The 19,747-nt window shown below is 45.0% G+C and overlaps 1 protein-coding gene across 2 annotated transcripts; it reads right to left on the reverse strand.

The window, feature by feature from the left end:
* Positions 1-336: 336 nt before the first annotated feature.
* On the reverse strand, positions 337-19,519 carry LOC113430409 (V-set and immunoglobulin domain-containing protein 8-like). Of its 2 annotated transcripts, none has more exons than XM_087943571.1 (7): positions 19,171-19,519; positions 14,125-14,303; positions 11,503-11,704; positions 9,313-9,465; positions 8,320-8,442; positions 6,523-6,766; positions 337-2,387 (listed from the first exon to the last, which is right to left on the reverse strand). In XM_087943571.1, exons 1-7 carry the CDS (start codon positions 19,217-19,219, stop codon positions 1,919-1,921), a joined length of 1,419 nt encoding a protein of 472 aa, XP_087799697.1. In that variant the 5' UTR covers positions 19,220-19,519; the 3' UTR covers positions 337-1,918. The 2 variants fall into 2 exon arrangements, with proteins under 2 accessions (XP_087799697.1, XP_087799696.1); XM_087943570.1 differs by having other exon boundaries at positions 349-2,387; positions 6,523-6,769; positions 19,171-19,485.
* Between the last annotated feature and the right edge of the window lie 228 nt (positions 19,520-19,747).

A 19,747-nucleotide genomic window follows, 5' to 3' on the forward strand; every position in this document is an offset into this window, starting at 1 on the left:
TGCACAATGGAGGAATGACAGCTGGCGTGTTCTGTCTGGTTAGAGATTTTGCAATCCCTGTACAGTATCTTATAAAACAGAAAGAAAGAAAAAGAAATAATAATAATAAAAAATAAAGTTGCACGTGTAAATAACGGGCTAAAAGCAATCCCTTATTTTTACCGGTATATGTAAATTGCCCATTCTTTTATCTTTGGAGTTTCTTTCAAATCTTTCAACAAAATTGCAGCTGGTGGATATCCAGCAGATAATTCATTTGGTCCATTTGGTTCTGAAAATATATATATATATATATATATATTTGTTTTCTGAGGTTATATATATATATATATATACAAATATATATATTTGTATATATGCCACTAATTGTTCTCCTTCTCCATCACTAGTGCAAATCCAGGAATTTCCAGATAGATTGGATAGATTTTGCAACCACGGTAAATTGACATTGTTGGATCTTTCTATCCATCAAACAAATTTTTGATCGATTAGGAGGCTAAGAGGCAATTTTTCCTCCCTTTCCAGAGGCAGCTATTCAAAAAATCCACTTTGGGCGAGTATAATGAATTTTGCTCTGGGGCCAAGTTGAACTCCAGACTCTGGTTCTGATGGATCAACACTTGCTGATTCTACCCCCTACCCCCCCAAAAAAGAAGTGAACCCTGAAATTGTGGGGAAATGGGGGGTGGGGGGAAAACATGTAGGCAGGTATAAATTTAGGGTAATCTAATTCAGGGTTTTTCAAACGGTGTAATTTCACGAGGAGCTTTTAAAAAGGTTAAAAAAAATAGTACTTTCTAGAGTTTTATTTTTTTAACTTGGTCCATTCTGGGGATTTTTTCCTTTTTTATGAAGAGACCTGAAAAAGTTTGAAATCCAACAATCTACTTTTGAATGGTGGATAAGCCTGTTTTGCATTGCAATATATATAAAACATCTTTTGGATAAGGTTCTTCACCTGCCATGTTGGATTTGCAGTTAAATTAATACTGCTGGGTTGTTGTTTTTTTTCACGCCTGCTACTGTTTTAGTTTTCTTTTTTCTTTTTTCTTAAAAAAAATGTTGCTAAGAGAGCCAGCCACATCTTAGCAAGGTTGCTCTCGAACGATCCGTACATTTAGTTATATGGTTATGTTTCTGTAACGCTCAAATCTTCTCTGAATGCTTGTGGGTTTGCCTTGAGTCAAGCAGTGTTTCCCTCAACACTGAATTTGCGAACCAGAGATCGGGGCTCTTTTATGAGAAAAACACAGGTTGGGCTCCAGGCCTTTCGGTTTAAAAAAAACAACAACAACAAATAAATAAATGCAAATTTTCTAGCTTTTGCAAGGGAAAACATTCGCTCCTTAGGGGTTTGCCAAGCAGGCAGGAATCCAACATGAACATGTTCAACATGAGGGCACTTTTGCTTGGGTTAAATAATATTTAATGCAGGCTTACTTTGGAGGTGACACCGATAAAACCACGCAAATTGTATTTTCACGCAAGATCCAGCTCTTGCAATCCATCCTCGATCCTTTAAACATCATCCCTGTTTTTTTTTTTTTCCCCCTCGACCTGTCGCTTCTGTGTAGCTGGGCTAATGTTTAAAGGATAGCAAACTTGTTGGATTCCCTCAAATCACACCGGATCAAAATGACTGCCCAGAAGGGTTTTTCCTTCTTAGCAGGCTGGCTCATTCCTACTGGAGCATCGGAGTTGGTAAATCAATGGGAAAATTAGGGCGCCGGTTAAGGATTCTGGGTTTTGCAGGCATGAAACTCCTGATCCGCCACCCCTAAAGAGCGAAAGGTTGGGCCTGTCTCCTGGGTCATGGGGTGGAGATGTCTGGATGGAGAAGAGCAGCCGGTCCTCATTGCATTGCTCCCCTTCCCTCCTCCTTCCTCCACCCCCCTCAATTAATCCAGCTGCCCCCGTCTCATATCAAAAGACCATCCCTGCTGGAAGAACGCATCATCAGCACTGCGCTCTTATACTGCCGGCTGTTCCCATCCTTCCAACGAAGCCCGGTGGGATCCGAGCAAGCCGAGGTGTAATTATGGGGGTCGCAGTAGATTTGAGACCGTGAGCCTTTGACGTTATCGACTTTGATGGGTTCGCAGCAGGGGTCGGGGTCGGAGAAGGTGGCGCCCCCTTTGGGGGGGTAGTAAGGCTCGGAGATCTCCCCTTGCTCCGAATCGGAGGGCGAAGGGATTTCGAGAGGCAGGACCACGCTGACGTCACTGTCCGGAGGCGAGCTCATCTTGACCTGGACGATAGGAGGGGTGTACTTGCGGCCTTGAGAGTACTGGACGCCCTTCGTTTGATAGCCCAGCAAGGAGTGGAGGCTGCTGGCCTGACTGATGGCCTGGCTGCAAGGTCGGCTGGGAGGGGCTTCAGCATCCACACTGGAGCGGGAAGGAGCATGGTCAGCGCAGGGAGAGAGACAGGGGCAGAGAAAGCGACACACACGGTCAGTCCAGGGAGAGGAACATGGTCAGTTGAGGGAGAGAAAGGACCATGGTCAGTCCAGGGAGAGAAAGGACCATGGTCAAGCCAGGGAGAAGACCATGGTCAAGCCAGGGAGAGAAAGGACCATGGTCAGTCCAGGGAGAGGACCATGGTCAAGCCAGGGAGAAGACCATGGTCAAGCCAGGGAGAAGACCATGGTCAAGCCAGGGAGAGAAAGGACCATGGTCAAGCCAGGGGAGAAGGACCATGGTCAAGCCAGGGAGAGAAAGGACCATGGTCAGTCCAGGGAGAGGACCATGGTCAAGCCAGGAGAGAAAGGACCATGGTCAGTCCAGGGAGAGGACCATGGTCAAGCCAGGGAGAGAAAGGACCATGGTCAGTCCAGGGAGAGGACCATGGTCAAGCCAGGGAGAGAAAGGACCATGGTCAAGCCAGGGAGAAAGACCATGGTCAAGCCAGGGGAGAAAGGACCATGGTCAAGCCAGGAGAGAAAGGACCATGGTCAGTCCAGGGAGAGAAAGGACCATGGTCAGTCCAGGGAGAGGACCATGGTCAAGCCAGGGAGAGAAAGGACCATGGTCAGTCCAGGGAGAGGACCATGGTCAAGCCAGGGAGAAGACCATGGTCAAGCCAGGGAGAGAAAGGACCATGGTCAGTCCAGAAAGGGAAAGGACTGTGATTATTCCAAGAAGCAAAAGGAACATGGTCAGTCCAGGAAGGAAAAGGACTATGGTCATTCCAGGGAGTGAAAAGCTACAGAAAAAGGGATGATTTTTCAGTCGAGAAAGCGAAAAGTGCTGCAATAGGAGCACAATTAGTTCAGGAAGAGCCGAAGCACATGGGAACTGCCACAAAATATTATAATTCTAGTCTATCCTCCGGTTCCAACCAGGAGCTTGTGCCTCTTTTCGGGGTGCTCCATTACACACCTTGACCTCCCTGCTCCCCTCCCAATCCTCTAACTGCCGCTTGGCCTCTATACCCACCGACTCTTCTCCCTGGGGTTATTTCTGGGACCCCCTAAGAGTTAGCTCCGGTGGGAGAGAAACACCTGGGGTTTTGGGGGGCTGATGGGGGGTGGGGGGAAATGCCAGCTCAGTATTTGTACTTTCCGGCTGCCAGAATTGGCCTCGTGCCCCACCTGTCTGGGATGGAGAACAAGGGAAATAATTTTTGGAACTAGCAATGAAGTCGACAAATCTCTGCCATTTCCTCTTTTTGCAACAGGGTGTAAGGCTTGTGTAGTAGTTAAGGTGTGAATTAGGATCAGGGAGACCCAGCTCCAGCCCTAGCTGTGAGAGAGGGATGGGCCCAATTCTGTTGTTTTCCTTCCTTCCTTCCTTCCTCCCTTCCTCCCTCCCTCCCTTCCCTCCTCTGTTCCCTTCCTTCCTTCCTCCTTTCTTTCTTTCTTTCTTTCTTTCTTTCTTTCTTTCCTTCCTTCCTTCCTTCCTTCCTTCCTTCTTCCTTCCTTCCTTTCCTTCTTCCCTCTCCTCCCTCCCTCTTCCCTTCCTTCCTTTCCTTTCTTTTCTTTCTTTCTTTCTTTCTTTCCTTCCTTCCTTCCTTCCTTCCTTCCCTTCCTTCCTCCCTTCTTCCTCCCTCCCCTCCCTCCCTCTGTTCCCTTCCTCCCTTTCTTTTTCTTTCTTTCTTTCTTTCTTTCTTTCTTTCTTTCTTTCTTTCTTTCTTTCTTTCTTTCTTTCTTTCTTTCTTTTCTTTCTTCCTTCCTTCCTTCCTTCCTTCCTTCCTTCCTTCCTTCCTTCCTCCCTCCCTTCTTCCCTCCCTCCCTCTGTTCCCTTCCCTTCCTTCCTTCCTTCCTTCCTTCCTTCCTTCCTTCCTTCCTTCCTTCCTTCTTTCTTTCTTTCTTTCTTTCTTTCTTTCTTTCTTTCTTTCTTTCTTTCTTTCTTTCTTTCTTTCTTTCTTTCTTTCTTTCTTTCCCCTCCCTGCCCTCTCCTCTTCTCCCCTCTCCTACCTCACAAAGGCGTTGTTGCAAACACGGCAGGAGAAAAAAAGGTGCTAGGTAGGACCAATTTTTTTGTTGTTGTTCTTAAAAAAGAAGCCAGGATATAAATTGAACTGACAAAGTCATCCTGAGTCATAAGACTATAAAAAAGCACCCCATTGGACCGAATTCGGATTCCACCTAGCTGGTCTTCCAGGCTTTCACCACCTCATGTGGCGGTGAGTTCCACAGCTCCTTAATCCTCACCTTTGCTCCAATCAAACCTCCTTTGTTGCCTTCTGGTGCTGGAAGTGACACAACTTTAAAAGGCAGGTATGTTCCCATCGGGGGAAAGGTGGGTCCCTGATGCAACCTGCGCATTTGTTGCAGTGATAATATCCATCACTGCGGAAAAAATAATAATAACCAGCGCATTCTTGGCAGGTACCCATTATATCTTCCCGGAAGAAGGAAATTTAATTTCGCTAATGGTTTCCTTTCTGGAGCATCCAAAAGCTTGGAGGAAACTGTGAAACACGGGCCGTGATTTAAGGATGTACATTTTGTTCTTCTGTGCCTGCAGGCCACGTCAAGTTAATGACTTATTATTCACCTGTTTATTCTACCATCTCCTAAGTGAGACTTTCTGTATGTTGTGCATCCTTCATTCCTCTTGCGCCAATCACCCTGCATGTCTTTCCTGATTTTTTTTAACAAAAATCTCTCTCCAGATACTTAATATTATTCATTCCTGTTCCATTTCTCCCTGGGACTATAATATTTCTCCCTTCCTTTATGGCTTTGGAAGTTGCCCTCCTAGCAAAAAATTTAGGAGCCAGGCGCCCAGCTGGTGTTAAAAAGCTAAAAAAAAGAGGATGCTTTGTCCAAGCTGGGCATGTTGTGGAAATATGCTAGACTCGATCTAAGTGGGTCCTTAAAAAGATTTCTCATCTTGGTTTGGGGTCTGAATCAGTTCATGGCTTAAGCCAGACCAGGATGTCTCTCTGCGTGAAGGCTTGGGGCTTTGTTAAGGCCAGAGTGAGGCTGCAGCTCACACTGGACATGACCATAAGTCTTTCTCAGCCTGGCCCCCTCCCAAAAGAGAGGACTACAACTCCCATTGGAGAGGACTACAACTCCCATTGGCACATGGCACCCAGAAAGTGAGCTCCGAAGTAGCGCTTCCCAAAGGGAATTGAGTTGATGGAGAGGAGGAAAAAAGGGCGGGAGAGAGGAAGGAAGGAAGAAAAGAGGGAAGAAGGGAGGGAGGGAGGAATGGATTGGGAAGGAAGGCGAAGCAAGGAAAGGAGGGAGGGAAGGAGGGAGGAAAGGAGGGAAGGAAGGAAGGAGGGAAGAAGGGAGGAAAAAGAAGGAAAGAAAGAAGGAAGAAGGGGAAGTGAGGAAATGGGGGAAGGAGGAGAGAAGGAGAGGAAGGAAAAAGGAGGAAAGAAGAAAGGAAAGGAGGGAAAGAATGAGAGAAAGAGAAGGAAGGAATTGGGAAGGAAGGAGGGAATCGGGATGGAATCGGAGTGGGAAGGGAAGTGAGAAAGTGAGGGAGGGAGGAAAGAAGGAAAGAAGAGAAGGAAGGGAGGAAAGAAGTAAGAAAAAAGAAGGAAAGAAGGAAGAAAAGGAGGAGGGAAGGAATGAGAGAAAGAGAAGGAAGGAAGGAATTGGGAAGAAAGGAGGGAATCGGGATGGAATCGGGAGGAAGGGGAAACGAGGAAATGAGGGAGGGAGGAAAGAAGGAAGGAAGAGAAGGAAGGGAGGAAAGAAGGAAGGAAAGAAGGAAGAAAAAGAAGGAAAGGAGGAGGGAAGGAATGAGAAAAAGAGAAGGAAGGAAGGAATTGGGAAGAAAGGAGGGAATCGGGATGGAATCGGGAGGAAGGGAAGCGAGGGAGTGAGCGATGGAGAAAAGAAGGAAGGGAAGGAGGAAAAAGAAGGGAAGGAGGAGGGAAGGAATGAGAAAGGGAAGGAGAGGAAGAAAGAGAAGGAAGGAAGGAAGCTCTGGACCCTTGGAAGAGAGCTCGGTCCAGTGTAGACCAGAAGACGAGATCTCTGCCGGCCCCCTGGGGGCTCTTGGGCCCCATCCCATGCCCGCCACCCCGCCCCCCACTCCCCGGGGCCGCGAGTCTCACCAGATGTCGCTGGCCTTGGTCTGGGAGTACTGCTGATGCTTCTCGGGGCCGTCATGGCTGAAGTTGCAGCAGCAGTCCCAGCAGTAGTCCTTCCCGCAGTAGCAGCTGGGGCACTGGTCCCCGCAGCAGCCCCCGCCTTTCCCCCAGCAGCACCAGCAGCACCAGATCACGCCCCCCACGATGAGGGCGATGGACAACAGGGCGATGATGATGGAGCCCGCGATGATCCAGCCTCGGCTCCAACCTGCGGCAAAGGCACACAAAAAAAAAAGCCAGGGTGGACAGTGGCCTTCGGAGAGCGCCAGGCTGGCTCCCTTGGGAGGGACGACTTGCTTAGCGGCTGTTTGAAGCCGCAGCGGCCCTGAGAAAAAGGGACTTGGGTTTTTCACCCTTACGACCGTTCGCTCAGTGTGTCGACTCAAAAATATTTCTCCGGTCTTTTAGAGTTGCCAGCAGAAAGGGAGTGAGGAGGGGGAGCAGTGCATTCCTTAGATGCTTCAGATAATTGCTAGGCAGCCGAAGCTGTTGGCACACAAGATTATTACTGGCGAGCATGATTATGATGACTCTTGGCTATGGATGTGTCCCGTTGGAGAATATACATCCAGGGGGTGGGAGGAAGACCAGGGTCAAGGGTGAAATGAATGACTGAAATGAATGAAACACCAGCATGTTTCACTCCTAATAAATCTCCTTTGAAGTCTGAGCGATGTGGCTAAAGACTCATGATGATTTGAACAGGGGTGGATGCCGGAGCCCTGACATAGTGGCTGTTTGAAGTTATAACAGCTTGAAGTTATATAAAAAGGGACTTAGGACCGGTTTTTTTTCCACACTTACGACCATTCCCTTAGTGGCTATTAGAAGCTGCGGCGGTCCTGAGAAAAAGGGACTTGGGTTTTTCACACTTACGACCGTTGCAGGCATCCCCATGGTCATGTGATCCAAATTCAGACCCTTGGCAAGTGACTCGTACTTATGACGGCTCGGGGTCCTGCCATCCCCTTTTGCGACCGTCTGACCAGTAAAGTCAACGGGGAAGCCAGATTCACTTAAGGACTCTGTTCCTAACTTAAATCCCACTGCAGGGATTCGCTTAACGACTGTGGCCAGAAAGGTCATAAAATGGGGCAAAAAACTGCCCTTAACTGTCTCACTTAGTGGCAGAAGTTTGGGGCTCAGTTGTGTTCATATCTAAGAGGCGAAGATGAGAGGCTCAAGCCCCTTTGTGAATCTCACGACAAACCAGATTCTTCAGCTTCGAAATGTTGGGGGAAACTTTATGGCTGGCTGGGGAATCCTGGGAGTTAAACGTCCTCGACTTACGACCACCACAGAGCCCCAAATCTCCATGCCTAAGCAAGGCTTTGTTAAGTGCTTTCCTGCCCCCCCATTTTGCCATCTTTTTGCCATGGTTGCTAAGCGAAACCACTGCCGTCGTTTAAACGAATCCTGCCATCGTTAAGCCCACTGGGCTTCCCCTATTGACTCTTCTCGTCGGGTGGTTACAATTGGCGACCACTGCGGGACACTGCCACCGTCATAAATGAGAGTCAGATGCCCAGCCGTTCCAAATCCTGATCCCGTGACCATTGGGGAATGCTGCAACGGTCACGTGGATGTGTAAAAACCGGTCCTCAGTTGCTATTTTTCGGAGCCGCCGCGTCGTAACTTCAAACGGTCACTAAACAAAGGGTTTGTAAATGGAGGACACTTTTGAGCTGTTTGGGTCTCCAATGCCCAGGATGGGAACACTTGAGTCTGCAAGGTTTTCCTGCACCCCGACTTGGCCTTTACCTCCTCCGAACTGAATTTCCACCGAACAATAAGCCGTGCCGACGTTGTTGCCCACGCTGCATTCGTAGATCCCCACGTGGTCATCGCACAGATCGCGGATCTGGAGATCCCCCGGAGTGAGGCCTGAAGGAGAGAGACAGAAGAGTTACAAGGAGCCAAGAGGTTGGATCTGGTTTGGGTTTAAAAAAATAAATCTTGGCCTTAAAGCGTGGCTCCTGAGCAAGTACAGATAAGTTTCCATCCATGCACAGAATGTTCATGCTGGTTGGGGGATTCTGGGAGTTGAAGTCCACCCATCTTAAAGAAACTGGATGGAGGATTCTGGGAGTTGAAGTCCACCCATCTTAAAGCATGCTGGTTGGAGGATTCTGGGAGTTGAAGTCCACTCTTCTGAAAGAAACTGGCTGGGGGATTCTGGGAGTTGAAGTCCACCCATCTTAAAGCATGCTGGTCTGGGGGATTCTGGGATCTTGGCTGGTGAATTCTGGGAGTGGAAGTCCATCCACCTTAAAGCATGCTGACTGGGGAATTCTGGGAGTTGGTCCACCCGTCTGAAAGAAACTGGCTGGGGATTCTGGGAGTTGAAGTCCATCCCTCTTAAAGCATGCTGACTGGGGGATTCTGGGAGCTGAAGTCTACCCATCTTAAAGAAACTGGATGGAGGATTCTGGGAGTTGAAGTCCACCCATCTTAAAGCATGCTGGTTGGGGGATTCTGGGAGTTGAAATCCATCTGTCTGAAGGAAACTGGATGGAGGATTCTGGGAGTTGAAGTCCATCCGTCTCAAAGCTGCCAAGGTTGACAGCCATTTTTGGCATCTTTTTTGTAACGTGATGACCAAAACTGGACGCGGTATTCCAGCTGTGGTCTTACTAAGGTTTTCTATCTAGTGACAGAGAGTTCCATCAGCTGGATGTCTATCTTCCCACCTTAGTTCTCCTTCTCTTTCCAACCACCCCAGAGGTGCAGCTGCAGAGGAAGGCCGACACTCACTTGCTGAGGGCATCCAATCGTGGTAATTTCCACCGGCCATGGACCAGTGGTAGCTGAGCGGCTGGCTCCCCGTGGAAGTGAAGCAACGAAGCGTGATGTCTTCCCCGTAAGCGACCTCGCCAATGATCCAACAGCGAGGAAGCGCTGGTTTTTCTGGGTAGGTCAGCAGAGAAAATAAATTACTATTTTTTTTCCCCTAATTGGGGGGTTTAGGATCCCTTTTGTAAATATGGCTGCCGCCCTTCCGTGCCTTTGCATCCTTTTGATGGGTATCAGATTGACCGAGTTGGAAGGGACCTTGTAGGTCATCTAGCCCAACCCCCTCCCCCCAAGCAGGAGACCTACACCATTTCTAACAGATGGCAGTCCAAGTCTCTTTGTCAACTGATAAAACATTCCTATGCCTGTTTTAGGAGTTGCCATTAAAAAAAAAGGGGGAGGGGGGAGAGGAAGGAAATCTGGAAGAGCAGTGCAACAAAGCGAAAGTACAACCTTGAATGGTTGGACTTAAGCGTAGCACACAAAATTATCTGCTACAACGTCCTACCAGTCAATGACTACTTCAGCTTCAACCGCAACAATACAAGAGCACACAAACTCAAAGTAAACCGCTCAAAACTCGATTGCAGAAAATACAACTTCAGCAACAGAGTGGTCAATGCCCGAAATGCACTACCTGACTCTGTTGTTACATCCTCTAACCCCCACTCCTTTAACCTCAAACTAACCACTATTGACCTCACCCCATTCCTAAGAGGTCTGTAAGGGGTGTGCATAAGTGCACCATCGTGCCTACTGTCCCTGTCCTATTGTCCCCATTTATTCGTACCTATTTCCTGTTTTCTTACTCAGGTTTATACTTATACCTATTATCTTGAAAGCGATTGACAAATCAAATAAATAAAAAATATATACATTCCAACCCTTGTCTTTAAAAGATTGTAACTAAAATACCAGAGATTTGCCATGGAGAATATATTTAATTGGAAAATGACACCCAGCCCGTAATTGGAGAATGTGATTGATGACACCCAGCCCGTGAATGGGGCTCAATTGGAGAATCTGGTTGATGAGACAGCCAGGGAGGAAAATTGGGGGGGAGGGGGGGAGAAACAGGGTCACAGGGGACTGGAAATGACGTATGCCAGAGTTGGCTTCATACAGGGCAGGGCCAGTATGTCGCCTCTAATGAATCCTTTGAAGTTTTTTGAAGTTTGGCTTGAGAGTCATGATTTAATTAGGGCGATTGCTGGAATCCTGGCACTCCTCTTAAAAGCTTCCAGTGATGAAGATCGATAAACCTTCGCCGCCAGACACCCCATTCTCTTTGCAGTTGGAAAAACTGAGGTCCTCAACTGACAACCGGGATTTCCACGGTTAAACCAGGCAGCTGTTAAGCGGGTAGCGCCCGAGTTTAAGGTACCGGCGCAATTCGCTCAGGGACTGTATTTGAAAAAGCCATAAAAACCGGGCGTGATTCGCTCGGTGACCAAATGGCTTCGCCAGCCAGCGTTTTTAATGCCAACTGTGGTCTTGTCATCAAGAAACACACACCCTGCCAGAAAACGATGGGATGACAAAAGCTGTCGCATCATCACAACCCTTTTGTGTGTGGGTGTCAGCGCAATGAGGGCAGGGAGAAACCCGGCCCCAAAAGTCTCTCCACGCATGACTTATGATTCCATCAAGTCTGCTCTTTTTTCCTTCCCTTCCACACTAATCTTTATAAATGAGGACGAGGCAAAATGTTAATTAATGTTAATTCTCGCCAGCTTGGAAAGGGAGCCTGCCAGTGCTCTCAATGGGGTGGGAAGTAAGAGAAGCTGAGTAGTGAAGAGAAGGGACCAGGGGAGACAGGATGGCAATCTTCCAATATTTGAGGGGCTGCCCCAGAGAGGAGGAAGGGGGTCAAGCTATTTTCCAAAGCTCCCAAAGGCCAGACAAGGAAGAATGGATGGAAACTGAACAAGGAGAGATTCAACCTGGAAATAAGGAGAAACTTTCTGACACGGGGAACAATCCACCCATGGAACAGAAGTTGCCTTTGGAAGTTGTGGGAGCTTCATCCCTGGAGGCTTTCAAGAAGGGACTGGACTGTCATCTGTCAGAAATGGTGTAGGGTCTCCTGCTTGGGCATGGGGGGTGGACTAGATGACCTCCAAGGTCCCTTCCAGCTCTATTCTATTCTACCTTGAACAGTGATGGTCACTTTGCGAGTCGCTTCCGTGGTCTTCTTCACCGTGCATTCGTACGTGGCGGAATCGCTCATCTCCAAATCGCGGAGTTGCATGGAGGCATCGTAGAGGCTAGGATTGGAGGAGATGAACCCCACTCGTTTTTGGAGATCAGGGGGTCCCGGGTAGATGATACGGTGGTCATGATAGCCCAGGAGCTGGCGAAAAACCAGAGGAGAGAATGGAATGGAATGGAATGGAATGGAATAGAATTTATTGGCCAAGCGTGATTGGACACACAAGGAATTTCCCTTCGGTGCAGAAGCTCTCAGTGTATGTAAAAAACACCCTCATCATGAATCATCAGATACAACGTTTAGTGAGTTATAGGATACTAAATAAGCAATCAAAATCATACTAGGAAACTGAATAAAACAATATAATCATAAAGATACAGGCAGCAAGGTTATAGTCATAAGTAGGTAATAATGAAGGGTGAGAAGAATAGCAATACAGTCTTAGCAAATAGTTTGACAGTGTTGTAGGAATTAGTTTTTTAGCAGAGTGATGGCAGAGAAGAAGGAAGGAAGGAAAGAAGGAAGGAAGAAAAATTGGAGAGAGAATAGAATAGAATAGAATGTAGAGGAGAATATAGAAGAGTAAAGAAGAGAATAGAATAGAAATAGAACAGAATATAGAAATAATAGAATAGAAATAGAATAGAATTGAAGGTAGAGGAGAATATAGAAGAGTAAAGAAGAGAAGAGAAATAGAAATAGAATAGAATATAGAGAATAGAAATAATAGAATAGAAATAGAATAGAATTGAAGGTAGAGGAGAATATAGAAGAGTAAAGAAGAGAAGAGAAATAGAAATAGAATAGAATATAGAGAATAGAAATAATAGAATAGAAATAGAATAGAATAGAATAGAATAGAATAGAATAGAATAGAATTAGAAAAGGATTAGAAAAGAATAGAATAGAATTCTTTATTGGCCAAATGTGATTGGATACACAAGGAATTTGTCTTCAGTGCTCACAGTGTACATAAAAATACATTCATAAAGAATGATAAGACACAACACTTAGTGATAGTCGTAGGATACTAAATAAGCAATCAAAACCATACTAGGAAACTAAATAAAACAATATATCTTTATACAGGCAACAAGGTTATAGTCATAAGTAGAAGGAGATAGGTAATAGGAAGGATGAGAAGGGGAATAGTAAGACAGCCTTAGCACATGGTTTGACAGTGTTGTGGGAATTAGTTTAGCAGAGTGATGGCAGAGAGGAAGGAAGGAAGGAAAGAGAGGGAAGGAAGGAAAGAAGGAAAATTGGAGAGAGAATGGAAAGGAGAAGAGGGAGGGAGGAAAGGAAGGAAAGAAGGAAAATTGGAGAGAGAATGGAAAGGAGAAGAGGGAGGGAGGAAAGGAAGGAAAGAAGGAAAATTGGAGAGAGAATGGAAAGGAGAAGAGAGGGAAGAAAGGAAAATTGGAGAGAGAATGGAAAGGAGAATAGAATAGAATAGAATTCTTTATTGGCCAAGTGTGATTGGACACACAAGGAATTTGCCTTCAGTGCATAAGCTAATAATACTCATCACAGTTATATAGTCTTACTAAATAGCTTGACAGTGTTGTGGGAATTAGTTGTTTAGCAGAGTGATGGCATGTGGGGAAAATCTGTCCTTGCGCCTAGTTGTTCCAATGTGCAGTGAAAGGAAAGGCAGAGTGCTAGATGGGTTTGCCGATGAGGTGTCAAATTCCTAGTCCTCCTGAGTCAAAAAAGAAATTCCGGGCAACAGGTAATGCCTGATTAAACTTTCAGCAGCTAAGGTGTTTCCAGACGAATTCCCCAGGATTGAGACAGCTTGTAGTCCACCCATGTTTATCGCAAACCCCGAAAAGATAATTATCTAATTGAAATTGCAGATTACCAGATGCCAAGGAGAAGAGGCTGGAAATGCCACATTTGCCTATCTTCCCTCTCTTTGCGCTCTTTTAAAAATAAGACAAACACTGGTGCACACTTTGGTCTCGATCCCTTGCTTATCTCACCCCAAACCAAAGAATCAACATATTTCCGAATCGGTTCCTGGCGTGTTAACAGGAATGTTTCAAAACCCGTGGGACGTTTTTCTCCTTTTTGGAACAAGAGTCACAAAATATAGGTTCTCCTGCTTGGGCTGGGGGGCTGGACTAGAAGCAAGGTCCCTTCCAGATCTGTTTCTATTTCTATTATTTCTATTTCTATTATTTCTATTTCTATTTCGAAAGCTGCTTGGTGCTGTGAAACTGAACCTCCTCTCCTCTGCTTGTGTTTTGCATTTGGAGGAGATTTCTTTTCAAGGGGGGGAGGGGGAGTAGAACTCCTTAGCATCAGAGCGTGTTAATAATAATAATAATACAGGAAATACTCTAAATGAGGGTCATTTCGAAAAATCCTTTCTTAGTGAGCCCCTAGAAGCCAAGAGGAACATAACGTGCCAAATTTCAAGTTTGTAGGCTTTACGGTTCTGGGGGATTTTGTGATGATGCATGAGGGGGTATTTCTCTTTTATATACAGTATTTATAGATTATATGGATTGCAATGATGCAAGGACTTTTAAAAGAATTAAAATCTACGGACTTACCGGGTTGTACTGGGGGTGTGGGCCAGGCTTCACCTTCTTCCACTGAATGTCCCAGTCATTATCTGGGGTGTTATCTTCAGGGTCTGAAGAAAAGGGGCACCCCAGTTTCACCGACTCCCCTTTAGGCAAATAAATGATTTTATGCCCATCCTCGTTAATCCTGACAGCAAGAGCTGCACCTGAAAAAAAAAGAAGACGCCCCACCTCGCTGTGAAATCCCTTCCAAAAATAAAGCTGCATTCCTAACACAACTGATTCGACTTAGCACCGTCATTGAGTTTGGAATTATGGTTGTAAATGGAGGACCAACCTGTATGCTAATCCAAACCAGGTTGCCCTACCCAGATGTTTATCATTGATCATCTTGCTCCTGCAGATGCTCCGGCTTATCAAACAATACAATCAAATCAAGATAAACTATATCAACGAAATTCCCCCCCCCCCCGCAATCTACCAGCAAGACAACTTATAAAAAAAATCCCAGATAATAAACAAGCCAGAAGTTTAATTATCCGTCCAACAACTTAAGCTAGGTGTCAACTCATAAAATATTTCTATGCTCCTTTTAGAGTTACCCACAGAAAGGGAAAGTTTGAAGTTTGTGGAAGTTTGGCTTGAGGATCGTGATTTAATTGGAGTAACTGCCGGAATCCTGACACTGGCATCTGTGTCCATTTCTGTTTATTTGGCAGCTCTTAAAGTTCTCGAATTTCTTCCCCGTGATGGCATGCTGAATAGACGGGCTCTTTTTTTTTTCTCACCGACATACTGCTGATTTTGCCACCAAAGCTGGTTATTTGGTGGCTTTGTTCCCTGTTTTTTGTTTGTTTGTTTGTTTGTTTGAAGGAGACACAAAGAAGGACACAAATCCAGCAGCAAGATGGTCGCCAATTTGGGTTGGGTTCAACTGGTCTACCCTACAACGATATATGTATGTATGTATGTATGTATGTATGTATGTATGTATATATGGCATTCAGCTTTGTTCGGGTATTTTTCCACGTCATTGTAGTTGTGCTTTTAAAGTTGTAGCAACATTTCGGCAGAATCTCATCTGCCATCATCAGGCTTCTGAGATTCTGCCGAAACGTTGCTACAACTTTAAAAGCACAACTACAATGACGTGGAAAAATACCCGAACAAAGCTGAATGTGTGTGTGTGTGTGTGTGTGTGTGTACATATGTATATATGAATATATATATATTTGCTGAAGCAGGGGACACGATACATTTGAGACAAGGGGCTGCCCACTCTCTTCTTTAAAATCTTCAGTGATGGAGCACCCACAACTTCTAGTGGCAAGTTGTTCCACTGGCTAATTGTTCTCACTGTTAGGAAATTTCTCCTTTAGTTCTAAGTGGCTTCTCTCCTGGATCAGTTTTCCACAGTCTTTGGACGATTGAAAGAAGGGATCTGGATGCCTGCAACTCTTGGCAAGGAGCAATCGGGAAGTCTCGTCTCTTCCATCTTTTCCCTTCAGCTCTTCTTTTTCTTTAAGCACGCCTGGGTTTTTATTTGCACTTTTTAGAAGCCTTGCAATCTCTTGATTTATAACCAGGGGACTTCTTACCTATTTTATAAGCCCTCGCTGGCTATCTTCAAAAATTCTCTAGAAAATTGATCAGGTGTTTATTTGTTTGTGTGTCTCAGACTCTCTTCTATCTGGAGAGAGTCAAATTTTGCCTGTTGTTTACGAATCACTTTTAAGGGTCTCCCTTTTTTTATTTTTTATTTTCCTCTTTCCACCTAATATTCTTTTCTTTTTGCCTGGGAAATAATGGCTTTTCTCCCCATCAATATAATCTTGATCGAATACCTTCAAGGCTTTTGAAACGAGGCCAGGTTGGTTATTTTTTTATTATTTCTTAATCCTGTCTTTCCGTTAAAAGCCAAAGTGCTTATGGGCTTGCCAGCAGAATCAAACATGCCAAACATGCCAATTCTCCCAAACATGCCAATTATCTTGCTGCTCCAAAAAGGAAAGAAAAGAAAAATCCAAGGAGAAAACTCCACGCCTCTCTCTCGAGATTGTGGTTTCAGCTTGTCAGTGTGACAGATCTTCCTCTGTTTGTTTTGCTCAGGTTAGTCATTCCGGCTTCAACAAGTGAGAGATCTCGGCAAAGGATAAAGATAATGCCAGCCTTACAACCATTATTAGCGATCGCTCCGTAACTTGTTTCTCCGCTGCGTCTAATAATTAAGATGATGGCAGGGTATGTCCCCTTCGAAGGCCTTTGTTTACAGGAATTCAATCATTTTCTTTCTTCCTTCGTGGCCGGGAAGCTGTGTGGCTTCCAGAGGCCAGCCGTACATGGAAAACTACGCTTGTTCTTTATGGTTTATTTGTTTAGCTTTGTGGAGGTATCACAGTAGAATATTTGTAGCTCAGAATTGAAAGGAGGGGTCCTTGTGGAGAGGAGGAGGAGGAGGAGGAAGAGGAGGAGGAAGAGGAGGAGAACTGTGGGGTCCTTAGTGCTCCCCGAGGTTGCTTGTTTTCTCGCAGATGTTTCATTATCCAACTAGGTAATATCATCAGTGCTAGAAGGGAATGAGGAGGAGGAGGAGGAGGAGGAGGAGGAGGAGGAGGAGGAGGAGGAGGAAGAGAAGCAGGATAAGGAGAAGGTGAAGGAGGATGGGGAAGAGGAGGACTGTGGGGTCCTTGGTGCTCTCTGAACTTCCTTGTTTTCTTGCAAACGTTTCATAACCCAACTAGGTAACATCATCAGTGCTAGAAGGGAATGGGGAGGAGGAGGAGGAGGAGGAGGGAGGAATATTGTAGGGTCTTTGCTGTTTTCTGAGCTTGGTTGTTTTCTTCCAAACATTTCATGACTCAGCTTGATTGCAGAAAGTACGACTTCAGCAACAGAGAGTGGTCAACGCCTGGAATGCACTACCTGACTCTGTTGTTATATCCTCTAACCCCCACTCCTTTAACCTCAAACTAACCACTATTGACCTCACCCCATTCCTAAGAGGTCTGTAAGGGGTGTGCATAGGCGCACCATCGTGCCTACCATCCCTGTCTTAATGTCCCCATTTAATCGTGCTTATTTCCTGTATTCTTACTCATGTTTATACTTATACCTATTATTTTGTAAGCGATTGACCAATCAAATAAAAATAAAAAATAAATAAAGAGGTAACATTAACAGTGCCAGAAAACCCAGCTCCCTTCTAGCACTGATGATGTTATCTAGTTGGGTCATGAAACATCTGCAAAAAAAGCGAGCGTAGACTGGGCCCATTTCACAAATCCATGGAGACTAGAATGCAAATTTAGAGGCAATAGCAGCAACACAGCAGGATTTGAAAGTCACACACACAAAAAGGACGGGAATTAAATCCCACCCCCCACCCCCCGAATGGACTGTTGCGAACGGATCGTAGTTCATCTGTTGCACGATTCTTAAAAATTGCAATTTAAGAGTGATTTACACAGTGAGTCTCAGATCTGGTCGCTCTGACTTAGGATAAACCTCTGACAGATTGGAGATGGAGAAATCGAGTAGGTAAATATTTCAATATCTGATCGTGAAATTGAAGCTGTTTGAAATGAGGCAACACCTAGCTAACCTCAGCTGACCCTGGGAAGGTAAACGGGGACAGGGTTGGGAAGCTGCAAGAAATCTTGAAAAAAAGCCAAGACAAAGGATCTTGCCAAGAAAACAAGAGGAATTAGCAAGATAATTAGAATAAGAATAGAGTAGAATAGAACAGAACAGAACAGAATAGAATAGAATAGGAACAGAATAGAATAGAGTAGAGTAGAGTAGAGTAGAGTAGAGTAGAATAGAATAGAATAGAATAGAATAGAATAGAATAGAATAGAACAGAACAGAATAGGAACATAATAGAGTAGAGTAGAGTAGAGTAGAGTAGAATAGAATAGAATAGAATAGAATAGAATAGAATAGAATAGAATAGAATAGAATAGAATAGAACAGAGCATTCTTTATTGGCCAAGTGTGATTGGACACACAAGGAATTGACTTAAGGGAAGCATAACTTTTAAAAAGAAGAAAAGAGGGTTCAAAAGTTGGTTTTCTTTTCTTTTTCCATGGACTCAAGAAAGAACTCAAGAAAATAAATGGTTGTGCAAGGAAAATTATGATATAATCTCGGCAGATTCAAGTAAAATGTCAAAGGCTGAATATAACTGATCCTTTAAAATAGGGTCAGCTATCAAGTTACTCTTCAATTGTTTATTCATAATTCTCTGTCTAAACGTCCTCTGTATTTGAGAAAAAGCACCAAATGTAATCATAATATGCACAGAATTGTCCTGGAATAACAATAACAATATACTCCATAATAGTCATTTGAGGGAGATAAAGCTGGACTCAAATCTTTCTAATCTAGCACTCTAATCACTAGTCCACACTGCCTCTTTCTCCAAAAATAGCCTTTCTTACTGCTTGTCCTAAGACGGGATCTTGGGGGTGTTGGCCCCATTCCGTTCCAACCATTTGCTGCTCTTTCCAAGTTTTGTTTGCAACCAAATAAGGGAATTAAAGAATGATTAAACCAGTGTTTTTCAAATTTGGCTGTTTAAAGATGGAGGGGACTTCAACTCCCAGGATTCCCCAGCCAGGATGCTGGATGGAGAATTCTGGGGGGTGGAGTCCACCCATTTTAAAACATGTTAGTTGGGGTTACGTGGGAGTTGAAGTCCACCCATCTAGAATCAAACTGGGTGGAGAATTTTGGGAGTTGAAGTCCACCCATCTCAAAGCATGCTGACTGGGGGATTCTGGGAATTGAAGTGAACCCCTCTCAAAACATAATGACTGGGGGATTCTGGGAATTGAAGCCCACCCATTTTAAAGCAGGCTAGTTGAGGGTTACGTGGGAGTTGAAGTCCACACACATCCTGAATCAAACTGGCTGGGGGATTCTGGGAATCGAAGTCCACCCATCTTAAAGTAAGGTGGCAAAGGATTCTGGGAATTGAAGTCCACCCATCTCAAAGCTTCCATGTTTTGAAAAGCCCTGGCTTCAAGAAACTGAGACATCACGAAGACATAAATCCAAAGCGTGCGTCTTACCTAAAAGCATGCAGGATGTTAAAAACCATAATCCTTTGCTGCTTCCCATGCCCAAAACTAGATGGTTGCTGGATCCAAGGCAGGTATGTTTCTTGGCATAGAAACCTGTGAGCCCCACGACGTTTGTACTCTCCTAGTTCAGCCCCTTAAGAGCTCGTTTCGAACAGGTGAGGGAGGCACCTCCAAACTGCAAAAACTAAGCCACAAGAGATCAGCCTCAGTTTCCTTTGATGTCCTGACACACAATTAAGCAAGACTTTTATCCCAACTTTTTTTTTTCTTCCCACCCACAGCCAATCTGGTCCCGGAGATTTCCCACAGAGGAAAGACCAAACCTGTGAATTCCCTTTGGGTGAGTCAGTCAATTCCCTTGGCCGTCAGTCAATTTCCTTGGCTGTCAGTCAATTCCATTGGCCGTCAGTCAATTTCAGTTTCTCATATTTTTAAAAAAAAAAAATCTCCCTTTTTCCCCCCCTCCCGCATGACGGTCTAGCGGGCATCGTGCTTGCGAACTTTGCAAATCTCTGGCTTGCACAGATTGTATTTTGCTTGCTCCTTTTGGGAATCAATCAATGCT

This window comes from Notechis scutatus, chromosome 14, assembly GCF_049901735.1.
Source record: "Notechis scutatus isolate UNSWTSFEM ecotype Mainland chromosome 14, rNotScu1.2, whole genome shotgun sequence".
Classification (NCBI taxonomy): domain Eukaryota; kingdom Metazoa; phylum Chordata; class Lepidosauria; order Squamata; family Elapidae; genus Notechis; species Notechis scutatus.

Excerpts from the sequence above, each read along its gene's own strand:
- LOC113430409 (XM_087943570.1), bottom strand. The coding sequence starts at position 19,219 with ATGGGAAGCAGCAAAGGATTATGGTTTTTAACATCCTGCATGCTTTTA. Across the intron at positions 6,770-8,319 it reads GGAAATTCAGTTCGGAGGAG|CAGGTTGGAGCCGAGGCTGG; the intron begins GTAAAGGCCAAG and ends GTGCCTTTGCCG. Across the intron at positions 2,388-6,522 it reads ACCAAGGCCAGCGACATCTG|TGTGGATGCTGAAGCCCCTC; the intron begins GTGAGACTCGCG and ends TTCCCGCTCCAG.